Below are 17756 nucleotides of genomic sequence, written 5' to 3'. Positions count from 1 at the left end.
AGCTAACGTGAGTCATCTTGGGACCTGTGAACTCAAATTAAGATAAATACCTCTAAGAGGCAAAGGGAAAAGTTGGGCAAGGAAGTATGAGAAAAGGACATTATTGAGGCTTAGAAGTCACAATAAATATTATATCTCTGTAAGCATTAGCCAAATGAAAGGGGTGTAGATTTGACTGGAGAAAAAAAAAAGGTGCAGCTTATGAGACAAAGAGTAACAAAAAACAAAGGAGAGAAAAGGAACTTCCTCCTTTCTCACAAAACTAAATAAAAAGAAAAGTATCATGCCATGGTTGGGGCCAGAGGGAGAGAAGATTGACTCCTAATCCTATTTCACCTGAGGTTAGGAATTGCCATTGCCTTCTAAAATAAATAACCAGGTGAAAATCCATCAAAATGAGTGTGAACCGCTATTTGTAATCCCATTTTCAAAGGGGAGTTTTGGGAGGACAGCTACAAATGAATTAATAATTTCTCATGGAAGACAGCTTGCACATAAGCACTCAGTAATGTTTTGGGGATGAATGAGTGAGTAGATTATCCTCAGATTAATAAATAGGCCATATGCAGTTTTGTTTGGATGTAAGTATCCAGAAAATAGCCCATGTATGCTGTCAGATCACCATGGAAACAAAATGCCAGTTGTTAATGTTACTGTGGGCAGAGGAGACAGTCATGTAGAAGGAAAAGGAAAGGAAACCTAAAATAGCCCTGCTCTCAAGCCCATTTGTCTCCCTTATTCTCCTGGATGGACGAGGAACTGAAGCATGAAAGATTAAATCCTGCCCTGAGGGATAGGGACAGAGGAAAGTTCACCAGGGAGGCAAGCTTTGGGTACTTGTCCCAGGGAACACAGGTTAAAGTGGCAGACATTTAAAAGCAACCCAATTTTTTGGAGCCTGTTGATCCTGACAAATTTCCTTTAATAATTTATCAGGCAAAGAGTTATTTTTAGAAGGCAGCATTTTGTATCTTAAATAAAGCCCATCAGCATGTTAGAGCTGCCATGACAATTTTGCCCATCTCTCATGAACTGTCAAAGTAAATAAACAAATCAGAGTTGTTTTCTTGGCCCCACTACTCCAAGGGCTGAAAGAATTCCCACAGCCCTGTGGGAGATAAACACTTATGCCATAGGGAGAATCATCTTCCTACTTCTTTATCCTTTTTGCTTATTGCTGGAGAAACAAATCTAATTGCTTATAATTATGGATGATAACTAAAAAGGCAAATTCATAATAAAATTAAATAACATTGAACTTCATTTTATAAAATAACAAGAGGAGGAAGTCCCCTTTTTCTCCCTTGTAACTGTCCTTCTTTACAGACAATATGGTGTACACTTGGGTGCTTTTTTTTTAAAGGCACTTAAGAAGAGGGGGAAAAGGTAGGATTGTAAATCAGACCTACTGATTAGAATGAACAAAATATGCGTGAGAGATGATTTCAGAAATCTGGCATAGCGGCAAAGGCTGTATGCAGTTTTTTGGGGGCCATACTTGGTGCCATACTGAGTCTATTAATTTTTAAAATAAATTCCTTCTAATTTTGGCTGCATGAGTTTTGTTTGTGCAAAATTTTTAAATTTAACATAATCACATTTACCTATTTTACATTGCATGATTTTCTCTATCTCTTATTTGGTCATAATCTCTTCACCTTTCCATAGATCTGAGAAATAAAACTTTCTATGCTTCCATAATATGCTTATGGTTATCAACCTTTATTTCTAAATGAAGTACTCATTTTCACATTATCCTAGTATATAGTATGAGATGTTGATCTATATCCCATTTCTGCCAAACTGCTTTCCAGTTTTCCCGGAAGTTTTTTATTTTTAAACAGTGAGTTATTGCCCCCAAACCTTAGATCTTGGGTTTATCAAGCTTTAGATTACTATGGTCATTTTCTGCTATGTATTATATACCTAATTTGAGCCACCACTCTATTTCTTAGCCATTACCAGATTGTTTTGATGATTATCATTTTGTAGTATAGTTTGAGATCTGATACTGCTAGGCCACCTTCCTTTACTTTTTTTCCCCTTGATATTCTTGACTTTTGTTCTTCCAGAAGAATTTTATTATCTTTTCTAAGTCTATTAAAAAATTCCTTGGTAAATTGATTGGCATGGCATTTAACACGTAAATAAATTTAGGCAGTACAATAATTTTTATTATATTGGCTTGACTTACCTGTGAGCAGTTACTATTTTTCCAGTTGTGTAGATCTGTCTTTATTTGAGTGAAAAATGTTTTATATTATCTGCAGTTATTTTAAAAGAAATTTCTCTTTCTCTCTCTTCCTGCTGAGTTTTGTTGAGAATTTACAAAAATGTTAATGATTTATGTGGATTTACTTTATATCTGGCATCTTTGCTAAAGTTGTTAATTCTTTCAACAACTTAAAAAAAACCCAAGAACCAAAAACCTTGTTGATCCTCTCAAATTTTCTAAGTATACCATCATGTCATCTGAGAAGAGTAATAGTTTTGCTTCTGAGTTGCCTATTCTTATTCCTTCAATTTCTTTTCTTGTCTTATTGCTTTAGTTACCATTTCTAGTACAACATTGAATAATAATGGTGATAATAGATAATAGATAATATTTTACTAGGAAAGATGCTAGATAATGCTTGCACTTGATTTTACATAGATACTACTTACCATTTTAAGAAAAGCTCCACTTGTTGCTATGCTTCCTGGTGTTATTAATATGAACAGGTATTGTATTTTTTCAAAAGCTTTTTCTGTATCTATTGATATAATGTTATGATTTTTGTTTTTGTTATTGATGTGGTCAATTATCCTTAATTTTTCTAATATTGAACCAGTCTTGCATTACAGGTATAAATTTCACCTGGTTATTGTGATCTTTGTGATATATGGTTGTTATCTCCTTACTAGCATTAATTTAAAATTTTGAATTAATATTCAATCAAGCAAATTGGCAAAATAAACCAATTAGGCACATTGGTTTATAGTTTTCTTTCTCTCATTTTGCTGTCCCTGGTTGAAGTAACAAACATATTTGTGCCATACAGGAAATTTGATAGGATTCTTCATATCAATTTTTTTCAAATACTTTATATAGTATTGGGATAAATTGTTCTATAAATGTTCAGTAGAATTCACTTATAAGTCCATCTGGATTTGGAGTTTCTAACCTTAGGGAGCTGATTTATGCCTTGTTCAATTTCTTTTTGTAAGGTAAAATTATTTAAGCATTCTATTTCCTTTTCTGTTAATCTAAGTGATTAATATTTTTCTGAAGATTCTTATACTTCATTTAAATATTAAATAGTTTTACTGGCATTTAATTGAGCAAAATAGCTTCGGATAATTGCATTATTTCATCTTCATTACTGGTGCATTCATCCTTTAAGTTTTGATGCTTGTAATGTGGTATTCTTTCTTTTTTAAAAAATCAAATTAACCAATAATTTGTCTTTTTTTTCCCCATAAAAATGTTCTTTGTTTTATGTATTATTTCAACAGGATTTTTTTTTTTTGCTTTCAGTTTTATCGATCTCTCCTTTGACTGTCAGGATTTCTATGTTGCTGTTTAATTGGTGATTTTTAATTTAATTTGTACTCTTTTTCCTTCTTTGGATTCTCAATTCATTGATTTTTTTCTTTTTCTTTTTTATTGACATAAAGATTTAGAGTGATAGATTTTCCACTAAGTACTTCTTTGCATCCCACAAATTGCTGTGATTAATCCTTTGACTCATTCTTACTTTGGGATTAGATTATTTGGTTTCCAGTTAATTTTTTCTGTGCTTCAACTGCCCTTTATCATATGTAATTTTGATTTCATTACAGTGCAACAAGTGTACAATTGCATTTCTGCATTTTTGTGCCCTATTATATGGTTATATACAGCTGAGAAAAAAGGTGTACTCCTTTTCATTCTAATACTCCAGGGCTTTATCATATAGAACTTTCCCAAAATTCTATTCATCTTCACTTCTTTCTTTTTTATTTTATGGTTAGATTTATCTAGTTCTGACAACAGTAAATTAAGGTCTCCTACTAGTATAATTTACTTTATATTTCCTCCTATGATTCACTTAATTTTTCCATTAAGAATGTGAATACTATGCTATTTAGTCCATACAGTATATGTTTAGTATTGCTATTACTTCATTGTCCATGGTGTCTTTTAGTAAAATGTGGTTTCTTTCATTATCTCTTTCAATTACATATATTTTTTCTTTTGCTTTGTCTGAGATCATGACAGCTACCCCTGCATTTTTTGCTTCAGATTAAGCCTAATAGATTCTGTTATGGCCCTTTATTTTAACTCTCTGTGTGTATTTGTTCCAAGTGTTTTTGTTTGTTTTGTAAACAACATATTGTTGGATTCAAGTTGTGAATCCACTATGCTATCCACTTCCATTTTATAGTTTCACATTTATGATTTCTAACTGTGTATGTACCTCCATCCCCCTTTCTTCTGTTTGTCCTTTTTTTTCCAATCCTTTCCCCTCCTCAAAGGCCTGTTTTGCTACTGACCACTGCTTCCCTTAATCTCCCTTCTCTCTTATCATCCCCCCTTCTCTTAACCCTTTCCCTCCTACTTCCCTGTTGGTTTAGATAAATTTTTATACTGAACTGAATTTGTGTGTGTATTCTTTCCTCTTTTAAGCAGTTCAGATGAGAATGAAGTTCAAATGTTGCCTGTTTCCCCTCACACATTTTCCCCTCCATTGTAAAAATTCTTCCTTGTACACCTCCTTTATGTGAACTAATTCTTCCTCTGCCTTTCCCCTTCTCCCAGCACTCCCTCTTTCTCGTCCTTTTGTTATTTTGAGATTAACCTAACATAATAGACTCACACCCATGCCCTCTAAGTAGACTCTTTCTAAGTGTCCTAATGATAATAAAGTTCTTTAATACTGTATACTGTTTTCCTGTCATTACTAGAGAAAAGATGGAGAAGCCAAAGAAATAGCTTCTTTTCTGAAGAAGCTATTTTCACTTTTAATACCAATTTAAGGTATGTCATATCACTGCATGTTATCTCATTGGATTCTCACAACAACCTTGTGAAACAGAGGCTATTATTATCCCTGCTTTATAGATAAAGAAACTAAGGCAAAGCTGAAGTGACTTGCCAAGGGTGATACAGCTAGAAACTGTCTCAGGCCAGTTTTTAATTTAGGTCTTCCTGAGGCTAAGTACAGAGCTATTACTCATTGCACCATCTAGCTGCCTCATGAAGGAGATTATTGAGAGAAACTGAATGATATGGGATTGTGTTTTCAGTGGTTAAGAGAAGACAGCTATAGTTATAGTTACAGTCATAGTTTGAGGCGACTTAAGGGTGACATTTCTCACAGTGAAAACTTTGTAAATAATTGTTTATGTCTTTATGTTATCATTGCTTACATTGTTAGTCAACTATATGGCTAGTACTTCTGATGTTTAAATCTAGGAGATTAGTGGTTTTAATAAATAAGCAATCATTTATAAGAAAAAAAGTTTTCTCCAGTTTATGAAATACATAATATTTAATGAAGGAGAAATCTTCTTATTAGTTAATGAGAAAATATCCAGAATTACCTCCTGGATCATGCCAGAGGGTGAGAAGTGACCTAAAAGTGAATGTGGTCAAGGCAGCTAGGTGGCACAGTGGATAGAGCACTGGCCCTGAAGTCAGGAGGACCTGAGTTCAAATCCGGCCTCAGACTGAACACTTGACATTTCCTAGCTGTGTGACCCTGGGCAAGTCACTTAACCCCAATTGCCTAAAAGCAAAAAAAAAAAAGTGAATGTGGTCAATCCCACAACCTTTAAACTTGTTATGTTGATATATGTTAAGTCTTTTGGATATTTCTCATTGAAGATGATATTGGTCTGAATTTTTAGGCCCTGGGGAGTATTACACTACCTCTTCTATTAGGTTCATGATTACACAAAAGATTGATATAACAACCTATCCAGAAAAAAATAATTGAAAGAATGAAAAATGTCTATTATCTAGACTATGGCAAGGAATTAGATGGTCATTACATTAAGCTAATATTCTGGTACATATAAGGACAGGAACTACAGATGATGATTTGGGCCCAGAATTGAACATGAAGAAAAAGGGTTACATTGCATTTGGAAGATTGTGTACACTTTCAATGATGGACTTTGAAGATACAAATCTTTTATACAAAATTTCTCTCAGCAGAGCTGTGTATTTTTGACTCTCTGAACACCACAGTCTTCCAAGAATCAAAACTGAAAAGGTGGGTTAAAGTGGGCTGAAGCACATTTCTGATAATGACCCACAAGTAAGAAATAGAATATGAAATGTATGATAAGAAAGGGAAGTGGGCCAGGAAGGGATAATGGATGGATATCCCTATTATTTCATTACTACTCACCCTCCCCCCAACATAAAAAGATCCAGAAGAATGTTTCCAGAATATTGCACAAATTCCCTGTGGAAGATCTAAGGGAGAGTATGGATAAGAATTACACAGGATAAAAAGGCCTGGTGGTTGTGATCTACCCCAATGGAGGGAGAGAATACTCACATCCATGAAATCACAAATACATCAAAGTATTGTGACTAATGCTGAAACTATTCTGAGAAAACAATTTAATACTTTGGTGCTTCTACAGAGAAAACCATTTTGAGGCCTTCTTATTGTATCTTCTCAAGCACCTTGTCATTTTTACATCTTTGTTTGAGTAAGTGTTTCTTCTGCTTGACTCTCCTTTTTTTTGGCAACTGCCTCAGGTGGCTTCCCATGTTCCAGGTACTCAACAGTCCCATAGGTCACCATTGACAAAATCAAAACCCCAAGTACTATGTATAGCTTGACATGGACACACAAAAATGTGCTGTATCCAAAAGCAATGACAAAACCGAGGGACTCCCAAAGGCGATAATTAGCAAAAGCAGCTTCCTTGTTCTTCACAAATAAAATTCCATAGATGGCTGCAAGGAAAAAAAGAAAGGAATAATAAATTTGTCCTGAAACCATACTTTTTTCATTATTATTTCTGAGACTAGACACCCATAAACCACTGTTCCCCAAATATTTCCAACAAAATTTTTTTAAAGTAAATCTTCCATTTTGTTACTAGAGCTAAAATAAACTGCTGTTATATGTTCAAGCTTTTTTTTTCTATGTTTCTGTAGAAGTGAAAAATAATAGCATGCTGTTATTAAGTCATTATTATCTGGACCAAATGTAATATGTCAAAAGCAAGGATAAACAAAACAAGCAATAATAGCATTTAGCAGCATCCATCCTTTCATTCGCAGAAGTAAATTCGAGAATCACCCACACAATTCCATGTTTAAGAACTCTGGATTTCCTTTATCTGATCATAATCTTTATCTTTGCATCTTTCCCAATGCTTTACAACCCAGAATCCTTTGTGCCCAGCAAGTTTTTAATTGTTAAGCATGAATTTAATTAAGCATGCACATGTATATTATATTATGCTACCCTTCAAAAAAGTCATATTCTTAAAATAATGTCTCATTTCCCTTAGAAGTTTGCTAGCAGTGCTAACTGCTAATTTAGGATAAAGGACATAAGCATATGTTCTTACTTGTAAGAAATGAAGAAGAAAGTCTTCTCTGGGACAGTAAGGGGTACCTATTAAAGCTTAGGACTCTGATAGTTTTGTCAAACTTAGTCCTTGTTTTGAAGCAAAAACTAATCCAACATCTAACTCAGATAAAAATAGCACAGTTGATACCACAAATGATTATTAGTAGAATTAGGGTATCAGTTCCATGAAAAGGGAGACAGTAAGAATGTTATTTAGTGTCTTATATGTATCCTGATACCACCAAAACGGACTAATCAGACCTTTGTAATTTTTTTAAACTTTCCTCTTTGTTTTGTTGTGATGATCCCCACCTCATACCCACACCATCATTTATTTTAGGAAAACTCTTAAACACCCAAAAGAAAGTTCTTCTATTATTTTTAAGGGATAGGACAAAGGATAAAAGAAAGAACTGTGTTCTCTCTGCAAGGTTACAGCAGTTTGAGGAGAACCAGGTTTAGAAGAATGATATTGACCCCTAGTAGCCAGAAGAGGACATCAGGTTCTTTTGTGAAAGTCATTTTAAATTCCAAAGCAGATGAAAATGACTGTAGGAGATAGTCTTCACCCTAATAATAATAATAATAATAATAATAATAATAATAATAATAATAATAATGATGATGATGATGATGATGATGATGATGATGATGATAAAGCATCTTAATGCTTTAAAATTTGCAAAGTGCCTGTCATACCTGACTTCATTTGATCCTTACAATAACACTATGAAGTAGGTGCTATTATCGTCTCCATCCCAATCATTCCCATTGTCTTAGCCCCAGATTATCTCTCTAGGTTCATTGGACATTATCCCCCCCCCCCACACCACACACACACACACACACACACACACACACACACACACATGCCTTTCACTCTGTTCCTCACACATGGCATTTCATCTCCCTTCTCATCTGCTCCTTATAGAATCACTCTCTTCCTTCTCATCACAGATTGATCACCACTTTATACATGAAGCATCCCAGCTGTTAGTGCCTTCCTTGCCTAATTGCTTTGTATTTAACTGCCTTGTATTTATTAGCATTTATTCTCTTTATATATTTTCTGTATGTACACACACACACACACACACACACACACACACACACACACTCACACATATATATGTATATATATATACTTCTTGTTTCCTTGTTACAACCTAAGCTAGGCTAAGGATCATTTAATTCTTTCTATTTGTATCCCCAAAGTCTTGCACAGTGCCTGGCACACAGTAGGCATTTAATAAATGATCACTGATGGAGCTGTTGCTGGATTTCCTGGTTGTGTCCTCCCTCTCGGAACCCGCCACAGTCTTTATGATCAGAAGGTGAAAAAGCTAGAGAATTATACTTAACATTGATTTGTGTCTGCAAAACAGCATCTGCCATGCCCCAGAGGCCAGGAATTATGAAGAATACAACCATCTGACTGGGGTGAGGTTTCCACAGCAAGAGGGAGATGATGCAGGGAAGGTGTATCACTGCAGCTACGAATTTGAAGACAGAGGGAAAATATAAGAGAGAAACAAATGATCACTGAAAATCAGTTAAAGAGCAGATTGCGGAATTTAGATCTGCAGAAGGAACTCATTTCTTCATCTTAAAACATCCTTCTAGGATTTCTTTGTCCAATTTTCCTTCAAAAAATGAGCAGGTTGGTGTTCACCCACTTCACTGAGTCTAAACTAGTAGTTGGCCTTTTACAAGTCTCCTTTTTGTACTAAGACAAAGCACAGATGCTACTGGGATGCAGAATTTCTGATCAATAGAAACCTGCCATAGAGATTCTAGGTCTACTTTAACGTCCATTGATTTTTTTTGGTTTTGCCTTTTTTTTGTACCCCTACCACTTAGAATATGGCCTGGTACATAGTAATCAATTAGTAAATGCTTGTTGATTAACTGGTTAATTAATTAGTTCACTGGCTTTGAAAACTAAACTGAAAACATCAAAACAGGGGAACCTTGGGCCTGAGACAGCCAATGGGTTAATCAGGACCAGACCCAATAAGAGAGCTCAGCAGCAGCAGTAGTCGGCAATTTTAGGACCTAGGACAGTTGCCAGTAAAGGAGGACAACACAGCTAAGTTAACTATTAGGGACCCAGAAAAGCTTTCTAAATTGAGGGTTCTTACTACTGTATCATGCTGCCTCACAATGTTTTGACAATTGTAACTTCTGCATGATGTCTATCATGGCTTCCCCATCATAAGACACTTTTTTGTTTCTCTACAAAATACACATCTTTGGAATGGGAAAGTGCCTGCCCACATATCCCAATGCTGAATTCCTCCATCCTCCAATTCTTTCAGGCTTTGATTGGGTATCTGTTTCCAACTTCATAGTTCAAATCCTTGCTTATTATCATTCATACTGAGCTCTGTTATCTTTTCCTTTGTTAATTAAAATAATAAAATCTATGAAATTTGAAGTCTTAGATGATCAGTAAAGGAAGTATGCTAGAGCATAGCAGGCTATGAAGGAAGCCTACATTTATAGGCATGGTGGCAGCAGTGAATAGACTTATAATAATCTAAATAATGATGTCTTTTAAAAAAAATTGTTTTAGGCAATTGGGGTTAAGTGACTTGCCCAGAGTCACACAGCTAGTAAGTGTCAAGTGTTCGGTCTGAGACTGGATTTGAACTCAGGTACTCCTGACTTCAGGGCCAGTGCTCTATCCACTGCACCACCTAGCTGCCCCCCTTTTTTTGTTTGTTTATGATGTCTTAATAAATAAGTGTTTTCCCATGTTAGTCTTCCAATTTCCATATTGACATGCAAGAAAGCTGAAGGAAGAGGCCTTGGATTTAGAGCAAGAAAACTACCTTTGTTAAAATCCTAGCTCTACTATTTACTGTCTGTGACTTATGATAAGTCACTTCGCCTCTTAGGCCTCAGTTTTTTCATCTGTAAAACAAGAGGATTTGATTAGGTAGTCTTTAAGGTCCTTCCCTGATAAATGTTCCCTAAGTTCACCTCTAGGTTTCTCCTTAGTTTTATTGGGGTCCTACAAAATTTCCCCATAATTATACATCATCAGCATTATTGGATAATTTTGCTTTGTTTTTTGTTCTGAGATAATATTTGTAAAAAAAGCACTTATCATGGTAACAGGCACATAGTAAGCACTATATAAATGCTAATTGTCATTCCCTTTCCTTCCTTTTCCCCATCCCTTCTACCTTCCTTTCTCTTCCCTTCCCTTCCCTTCCCTTCCCTTCCCTTCCCTTCCCTTCCCTTCCCTTCCCTTCCCTTCCCTTCCCTTCCCTTCCCTTCCCTTCCCTTCCCTTCCCTTCCCTTCCCTTCCCTTCCCTTCCCTTCCCTTCACTTCCTTCCCTTCCCTTCCTTTCCCTTTCCTCTTCCTTCTTTTTCCCCTCTCTCTCCCTTTCCCCCTTCTTTTCCCTTCCCTCTTCCTTTTCTTTCCCCTCTCTCTCCCTTTCCATTCCCTTCCCTCTTCCCTTCCCTTGCCATAGGCTATTTTCCTAGCCCTCATCCACCATCTGATAAATGTATTCTATTGATCATAAAGTGGATCAGGTGAAAGAGCATTAGCAGATCTGAGTGCTTCTCAAAGGAACTGATGAGCTAATAATTTATATATACATATATAAAGTACATTATAAAATTTAAAGTATTACTTCATATAGAATAATAGAATACAAATTATGTTGATATAATAATTATAAAATAATAAATAACATATGTAGGTATATATGTTTATATATGTGTATATAAATATGCATAGATAATATAGACATAGTGCTTTCTAAACAACATCCATATAAGATAGTCTCCAAGGATTTAGAATTGGATGGGACCATGGAGGTCAGATAGTTCAGCAGGTCAAACACATAGCTCATAGGCCATGTGGCCCATAAGGAGGAGGAACCAGATTAAAATGTAATTGGGAAGCACTTAGCAAATTATATATACATGTATATATAATATATATACATATACATATATGTGTATACACATATATAATATTCCTCTAAATACATATACACAGATAATGTTAATGTGTGGTTTTCTAAATCAATATGCTGCTACTAGGATCCTCGTGTACATTACGGCCCAGAGAAAAGAGAAGGGAAATGACTTCTTCCCACTAGCATTAATAATAAAGAGTTCAAGCAAGAAGCTAAATACAGAACTTCAGTCTCTAAGACCAGGGCTCTTTATCCTATCATGCTGCTTAATGGGTTAGAAGAATCATCTCCAGATATAAATGATAGCAACTTCTTATTGCTATTTATAAAGAATAAAAATTATCACATACCTAGTACAAACAAAGCTATTCTGCCTGTGTACTGGGAGAGCTTTCCAAACAGCAAAGAACAAATGGAATTGGTGGCCGAAAAGCAGATCATCACATAGCCAACATATTGTATACCCAGGGCGCAGGTGACATATGACTGAAAAGAAAAGAGGCAAATGTTAAAATGATGTTTGCACTCACGACTGTTCTTTTTGGATAGGTACTGAACCTGTGATTTCATGACCACAAGAAACTTCCAGATGGAAACTCAACCAACATAGCTTAGTCTTTTCTCCATAACTACAGTCCTAGAGAGCTACCTAGAGCCCTGTTGTTGTTTGTCCTTTTTCCTTTGTTCTTTCTTTTTTTCCTTTTTTTCCCTTTTTTTTTTCCTCTTTGGTGAGGCAATTGGGGTTAAGTGACTTGCCCAGGGTCACACAGCTAGTAAGGATTTCAGGATGGTGAACTTAGGTCTTCCTGACTATATGCCCATCACTGCATTTCCTGTGCTGCCTATCTGCCTAAGTGGATATTCATATTAAATTTCACCTTATTTGATTCAGCCCATTGTTTTAGTCTGTCAAGATCTTTTTGAATCCTGACTCCATTAGTTATTAATAAGTCAGGTATCCCTCCCAGCTGTGGGTCATCTGCAATTTTATAAGCATGGCCATTTTCCAATCCATTAAACCAGTTCCAAGTTCACTTTCCTTATAACCCACATCCTTCCATCCTTTGCATAGGAGATGAGAGACTTTGTCAACTGTTTTTTCTAAAGTCTGGTTAAATTAAATCTACAACATTCCTCTGGTCTCTCAGTAATGTGTGTAAAGTACTTTATAAACTTTAGTAAAAGTCTCTAGGAATGTCAGCTATTCTTTGTCACTCTTTCTCTAGAATGGGAAGGAGATAGGGAATTGTCCTTTCGTGAATAAGGGGGACACTGGATTAACCCTGGTGGAAGGTCAGATAACAATCTCCAGAATCCATGCCTCACTATTCATTTTTCCCAACCTCATCTATCTCATCCCCACTCTGATGTTGGGAGAGGAGAAAAATGAAAATCAAACTCATCTTTCATGTAATTTTAGCTCTGTAATTTTATTGTTCTGAGAGACATCTTGCTTTTTAAGGGCTCTTATTTAAAATAAAAAACCCTAAAAGTTCTCATCTCTAACTCTTTGTGAGTTCATTAACAGGAATGGGACACAAGATAAGGCTAGGGACAGGAGAGAGAAAAGGCTTATTAATAGGAAAGATGAGAGAGGCCAGATCTCACCTTCTTAGAACCAACTCAGAGCTCTACTATGCCCTTTATTTATCTCACATTGCAAATTCTGCAGTTCACATAATCCTAATGTTACCTTTAGGAAGGAGGGCAGGCTATTAGGAACATGTGAATCTAACCTGAAAGGAACTGACTAGCTCTTATCTTCAAGGGAGGTACCCTGAGATCCTGGGTACATACCCATTCCAGGTTGGTTGCCAGAAAGCCCCAAAAGCACTGCCTATTTAAAGGACTCTGTGAGGTAAGCAGGCTTTTAGGCTTGACGTCTGCTGTGGAAGTACATTTCAGCCTGCAAAACAGGCTAGGTATTGGCTATTTTAGTCCAGCCTCTCCATAAATTGAGGTATCCCTCAAGAAAGGAAACCAGGTTGACCAAATGCATCTGGGAGTCTATGGCCTTCTTTGCTAAAAGTGTGTGTGTGTGTGTGTGTGTGTGTGTGTGTGTGTGTGTGTGTTGTTGCAATGACACCAGGTAACAGCCTTCTGCTGTAATTGGTTGCAGAGTGAAAGCCCCAAAATGAACTTCTCATCTAAAATTGTCCTTGTACTTATGTCACTAGCTGTGTCTAGGATATGTCTTCTAAAATAAATAAATGTCCTATATGTGTAGCTTTGAGATATCATATTAAAACTCCATTCCTTTTGTATATATTGATGGACTGAGGCTTTCCTGACTGAGGTGATGTTCAGCATGCACGCTGCATTCAGCAAAGAGGCAACAAAATCAGATCCCCTAAATTTTATGCTGTATCTCCAAAACATAAAGTGCTCTTCACATTCCTCCACTTGGTGAAATCTTTCTTCAGGTTCAGATCAACTGTTGCCTCCTTCATGAAGTGCAATCTCAAATCTCCCCAGATGAAAATAGTACTGCCTGCAAGTTGACTCTTGTCCCTTTCCTCCCATAAATGCACAAAATGGCAGCCAACCAAAATGCCAGGGGAGGAAAGGGAAGGGGAGAAGGGAGGTATGCTTTTCTACACTCTTGATATTGCATGATGGCAAAGACCTGTGGACTACTCATCTCTCATTTTCAATGAGTGACTCCTCCATACTCATTTTTCTATCATACACATCTGTATATTCTTGGCGGCTGATGTTTTGGAGTGTATTCAGGCCCACCTTTCCATTGGTCTTTGGATGATCCTCAATCTTAATTCTTCAGAGATGGTGGCATTTCATGACTCTGTCATATTCTATCAACACAGGAATATTGGCAGCTAAAGTAGTACAATGAATAGAATACTGACCCTGGAGACAGGAAGACCTGAGTTCTAATACAGTCCTTACCAGTTCTATGATGCTGGGCTACTAAATTACTTAAACTGCCTTCTTCAGTTTCCCCAGCTATAAAATGAGGAATAATAGTAGTGCTTACCTCACAGGGTTATTGTGAAGTTGAAATGAGATAATATTTGTAAAGTGCTTTTTGCACACCTTAAAGTGAATGCTAGCTTTTGTTCTTGTTGTGGTGGATAAGATGGGGCATTACTCAGGGACTAGCTCAAAATCACTGAAAACATTACTCAATTTCCCCAAAGAAACCCAGCTGGGTGCAGCTCATTGTTTAGGCACAGTGTCTATCAAAGCTAGATGTATTGATGGACCAAATCTATAGGTCTTCTATCCAACTGCTTATCATAGCCTTTCAATAGGTATTTTTCATCCACTTGTTTTTCTTGTATGAATTCAGCTCAATATCTTTAGAATAATTGCGCTTCTAATCTAGAGATTCTACAATGCTCTAGACTTGATTCAGTCAGGGCAAAGTTGTCCATACACAGATGCATGTGGAGGACTCAATCATCCACAATAAAACGCTCTTCCATTTGGACATTGCACTGAATATCCTTCATGACCATGTAAAATCCCTTGGCAAACCTCTGTATCCCTGTTTAATTCTTCATTTGATATTAATTATTAGAGGGAAGCACACCTAGGACTCACAGTTGCCGCTGCATCTGCCCTGCCACTCAGCAGAATCCACGTAAGTCATCGGTAGAAATAGTACACACACGTCATCATTAGTTATACATGTGATTTTCATTTTCTCTCATACCTTTGTATAGTCACCAGAAAGAAATCCTTGCTCAAAGCCACTATACATTGTCAGTGGAATGAGAAGACATTGCCGTTTATCTTTAAGATGCCGAAAAGTTGCCAGGAAGTTGGACCCAAAAAAAGCTTTTTTCTTTTCTTCTGTATTTTCCAGTTGATCATTTGGGATCTGCTCAAGAAATACAGCTACCAGTAACACTGCCAAAATACCACTTCCTATGGAGACAAAAGAAACCTAATATGACAAATGTGATCTAAACGTGGCTTTTTGTTAAATGTTGTGGACGTCACAGAATATTGGACCCATGCCTTTTGGAACAGTGACTCTTTCTAGAATCCTATAGCAATGTGAGCAACCTGGAAGTATGTAAATTAAATAATAATGCACAAAAATATACTGCATACTAACTTGAATGGCACTTTGCAAGGGAACTTCCAAAAAGTTCTTTAACACCAGTGGTCTTTGAGTGAAGGCCTGGGTATGAACTCATTGGGGAGGTTGTAGAGGTAGTTTATGCTTGAGAGAGAAATTGGATCTCTAATAGCTCTTCCATCTCTAACAATCTAGGAATCCATCTATCTATATCTATATCTATACCTATACCTATATCTATACCTATACCTATATCTATATCTATATCTATATCTATATCTATATCTATATCTATATCTATATCTATATCTATATCTATATCTATATCTATATCTATATCTATATCTATATCTATATCTATATCTATATCTGTATCTGTATCTATATGTTTTAGGCAATTGGAGTCAAGTGACTTACACTTGCCCAGGGTCATACAGCTAGTAAGTGTCAAGTGTTTGGTCTGAGGCCAGATTTGAACTCAGGTCCTCCTGACTTCAGGGCCAGTGCTCTATCTACTGCACCACTTAGCTGCCTGTATATTTCTTTACCTTATACTAATTCATACTGAAATGTATTGACTTTTTCTTTTTCAGTCTTACAATTCAAATTTGGCCCAATAGGTTTTAGATTTCGCTACTTGAAAAAGGCAGGTGTGAAAGTTTTCAGATAACCGAAACCTAGATTTCAATGAATATGGCCTTTTCTAGAACATTCATAAAATTTGCTGTGACTAGTCTCAGCACTGACCTCTTACGATTGTCATTTTTAAGCACTGCTTCATTTAGAGCACTTCTCATTCATTCTTACTCCTTGTTTCTTGTGGCTGAGCCAGTCAGTGCACTTTCCACGACCAAATATATCTTTACCACCTGCCCCAACTCCATGTCCTTCAAAAAATCATGTTAATTCGATGGTGCTAACAAATTAGAATGGAATCTTATTGAGAACTATTTGAAAATCTCAAGAGATCATTCTCACTGTCACTTCACTGATCATTGTACAAAAGTACAATATTTTACTAGTCATGATATAAAAAGGTTTCTTTAAGTCTATGTACCTGAGTCATTTACACTGTTCTCCTTCACAGATTTCTAATTATTATACTACATTTCTAAGTCAATTACATTATCTGATTTCTCTTTATATAAACATTATTGAGGTAGAATTCTCTTATCTTCATCTATTGCATAGAATTCTCTTCCCATGATTCCATGATGTTATTAAGATCTTTAGTTTAAAAATTGCTTAATAGGATGTTGAAATACTTTCCTGAAAAGGAGAAGAAATGAGAAATGGATAAATTGCCAAGGATCTTATATATAAATATGTGGAGTCCCAGACCTGTCTTGCTTCTAGGTAAAGTTTAGTTCCCAAAGCAACTCAGGAGAGGTGACAATTAGAACATGGGCAAAAGAGAAAAAATATATCAAATGCCTTAAAAAAAGAAGAATGGCTTCTTGAAAGAGACTCTCATAGGAATAGAAGGTTTCAGGAGCCTGAATTTTTTTTTCTCATGATAGCATATTTTTTACTTTTCTATTTCCTAATACATCATTATATTTTTAAGTATGACTTTTTATCATAAATACGTGTACCTTCAGGGAAATTGATGGCTCAAGTTAACACAATAATAGTTTCTTTATGTTTTATATGTATTATTTCTATTTTGCATTTTTAGATTTGAAAAGTTAATAGGTCACTAGATTTTTTTAATCTAAGCCAATTTATGGCTTAGGGTCACTGAAGACTTTTTTGTTGTCTATAAAGCAGACCAGAAGAAGCCATCAGAGAAGGTGTTAAAATTCACTTAAGAATATGTTCTTCAAGCAAAAGCAAAGTCAAGGTGATCCATTTATGTACAGAGAAGAAAAGAAAACAATGGGATGGATATCTGTCAATAATTAGGAAGGTTAAAGATGAACTCACTGTAGTGAAAAAAAGGAGTAAAACATGAAAACATTCTAAAAAGTATGCAATGAATAGACTTTAGAGATCATAGGATCATACTGTACTGGATCACAGGATCAACAGTACCTTCCAGTACTGTTGAGATTATCACGTCCAGTCTATTCATTTTATAGATGAAGAAACTGAGGTCTAAAGAATTTTGGATTTCCCTAGCTTCCACTAACTAGCTAGGGGAAGAGGTAAAATTGAAACTCAATCCTACAATGCAGCTCCCATCTCGTTTTTACTTTTGTGCTGCAT

General features: G+C 35.9%; 1 protein-coding gene across 1 annotated transcript in view; it reads right to left on the bottom strand.

Moving 5' to 3' along the window:
* Positions 1–6578: 6578 nt before the first annotated feature.
* LOC110196948 (protein unc-93 homolog A-like) overlaps positions 6579–17756 on the bottom strand; it is a 51712-nt gene continuing 40534 nt past the window's right edge. Inside the window, exons 7-11 of the mRNA XM_078155041.1 lie at positions 15177–15391; positions 11851–11986; positions 8925–9055; position 8132; positions 6579–6937 (exon numbers count right to left, since the gene is read on the bottom strand). Coding sequence (XP_078011167.1) covers positions 6672–6937; position 8132; positions 8925–9055; positions 11851–11986; positions 15177–15391 — 749 coding nt within the window. The 3' untranslated portion in view covers positions 6579–6671. The remainder of the gene's footprint in view (positions 6938–8131; positions 8133–8924; positions 9056–11850; positions 11987–15176; positions 15392–17756) is intronic.

This window comes from Phascolarctos cinereus, unplaced genomic scaffold (assembly GCF_003287225.1).
Source record: "Phascolarctos cinereus isolate Bilbo 61053 unplaced genomic scaffold, phaCin_HiC Scaffold_5;HRSCAF=322, whole genome shotgun sequence".
Lineage (NCBI taxonomy): Eukaryota > Metazoa > Chordata > Mammalia > Diprotodontia > Phascolarctidae > Phascolarctos > Phascolarctos cinereus.
The sequence above is the reverse complement of the archived record's forward strand: the minus strand, read 5'-3'. Positions and strand labels throughout refer to the sequence as shown.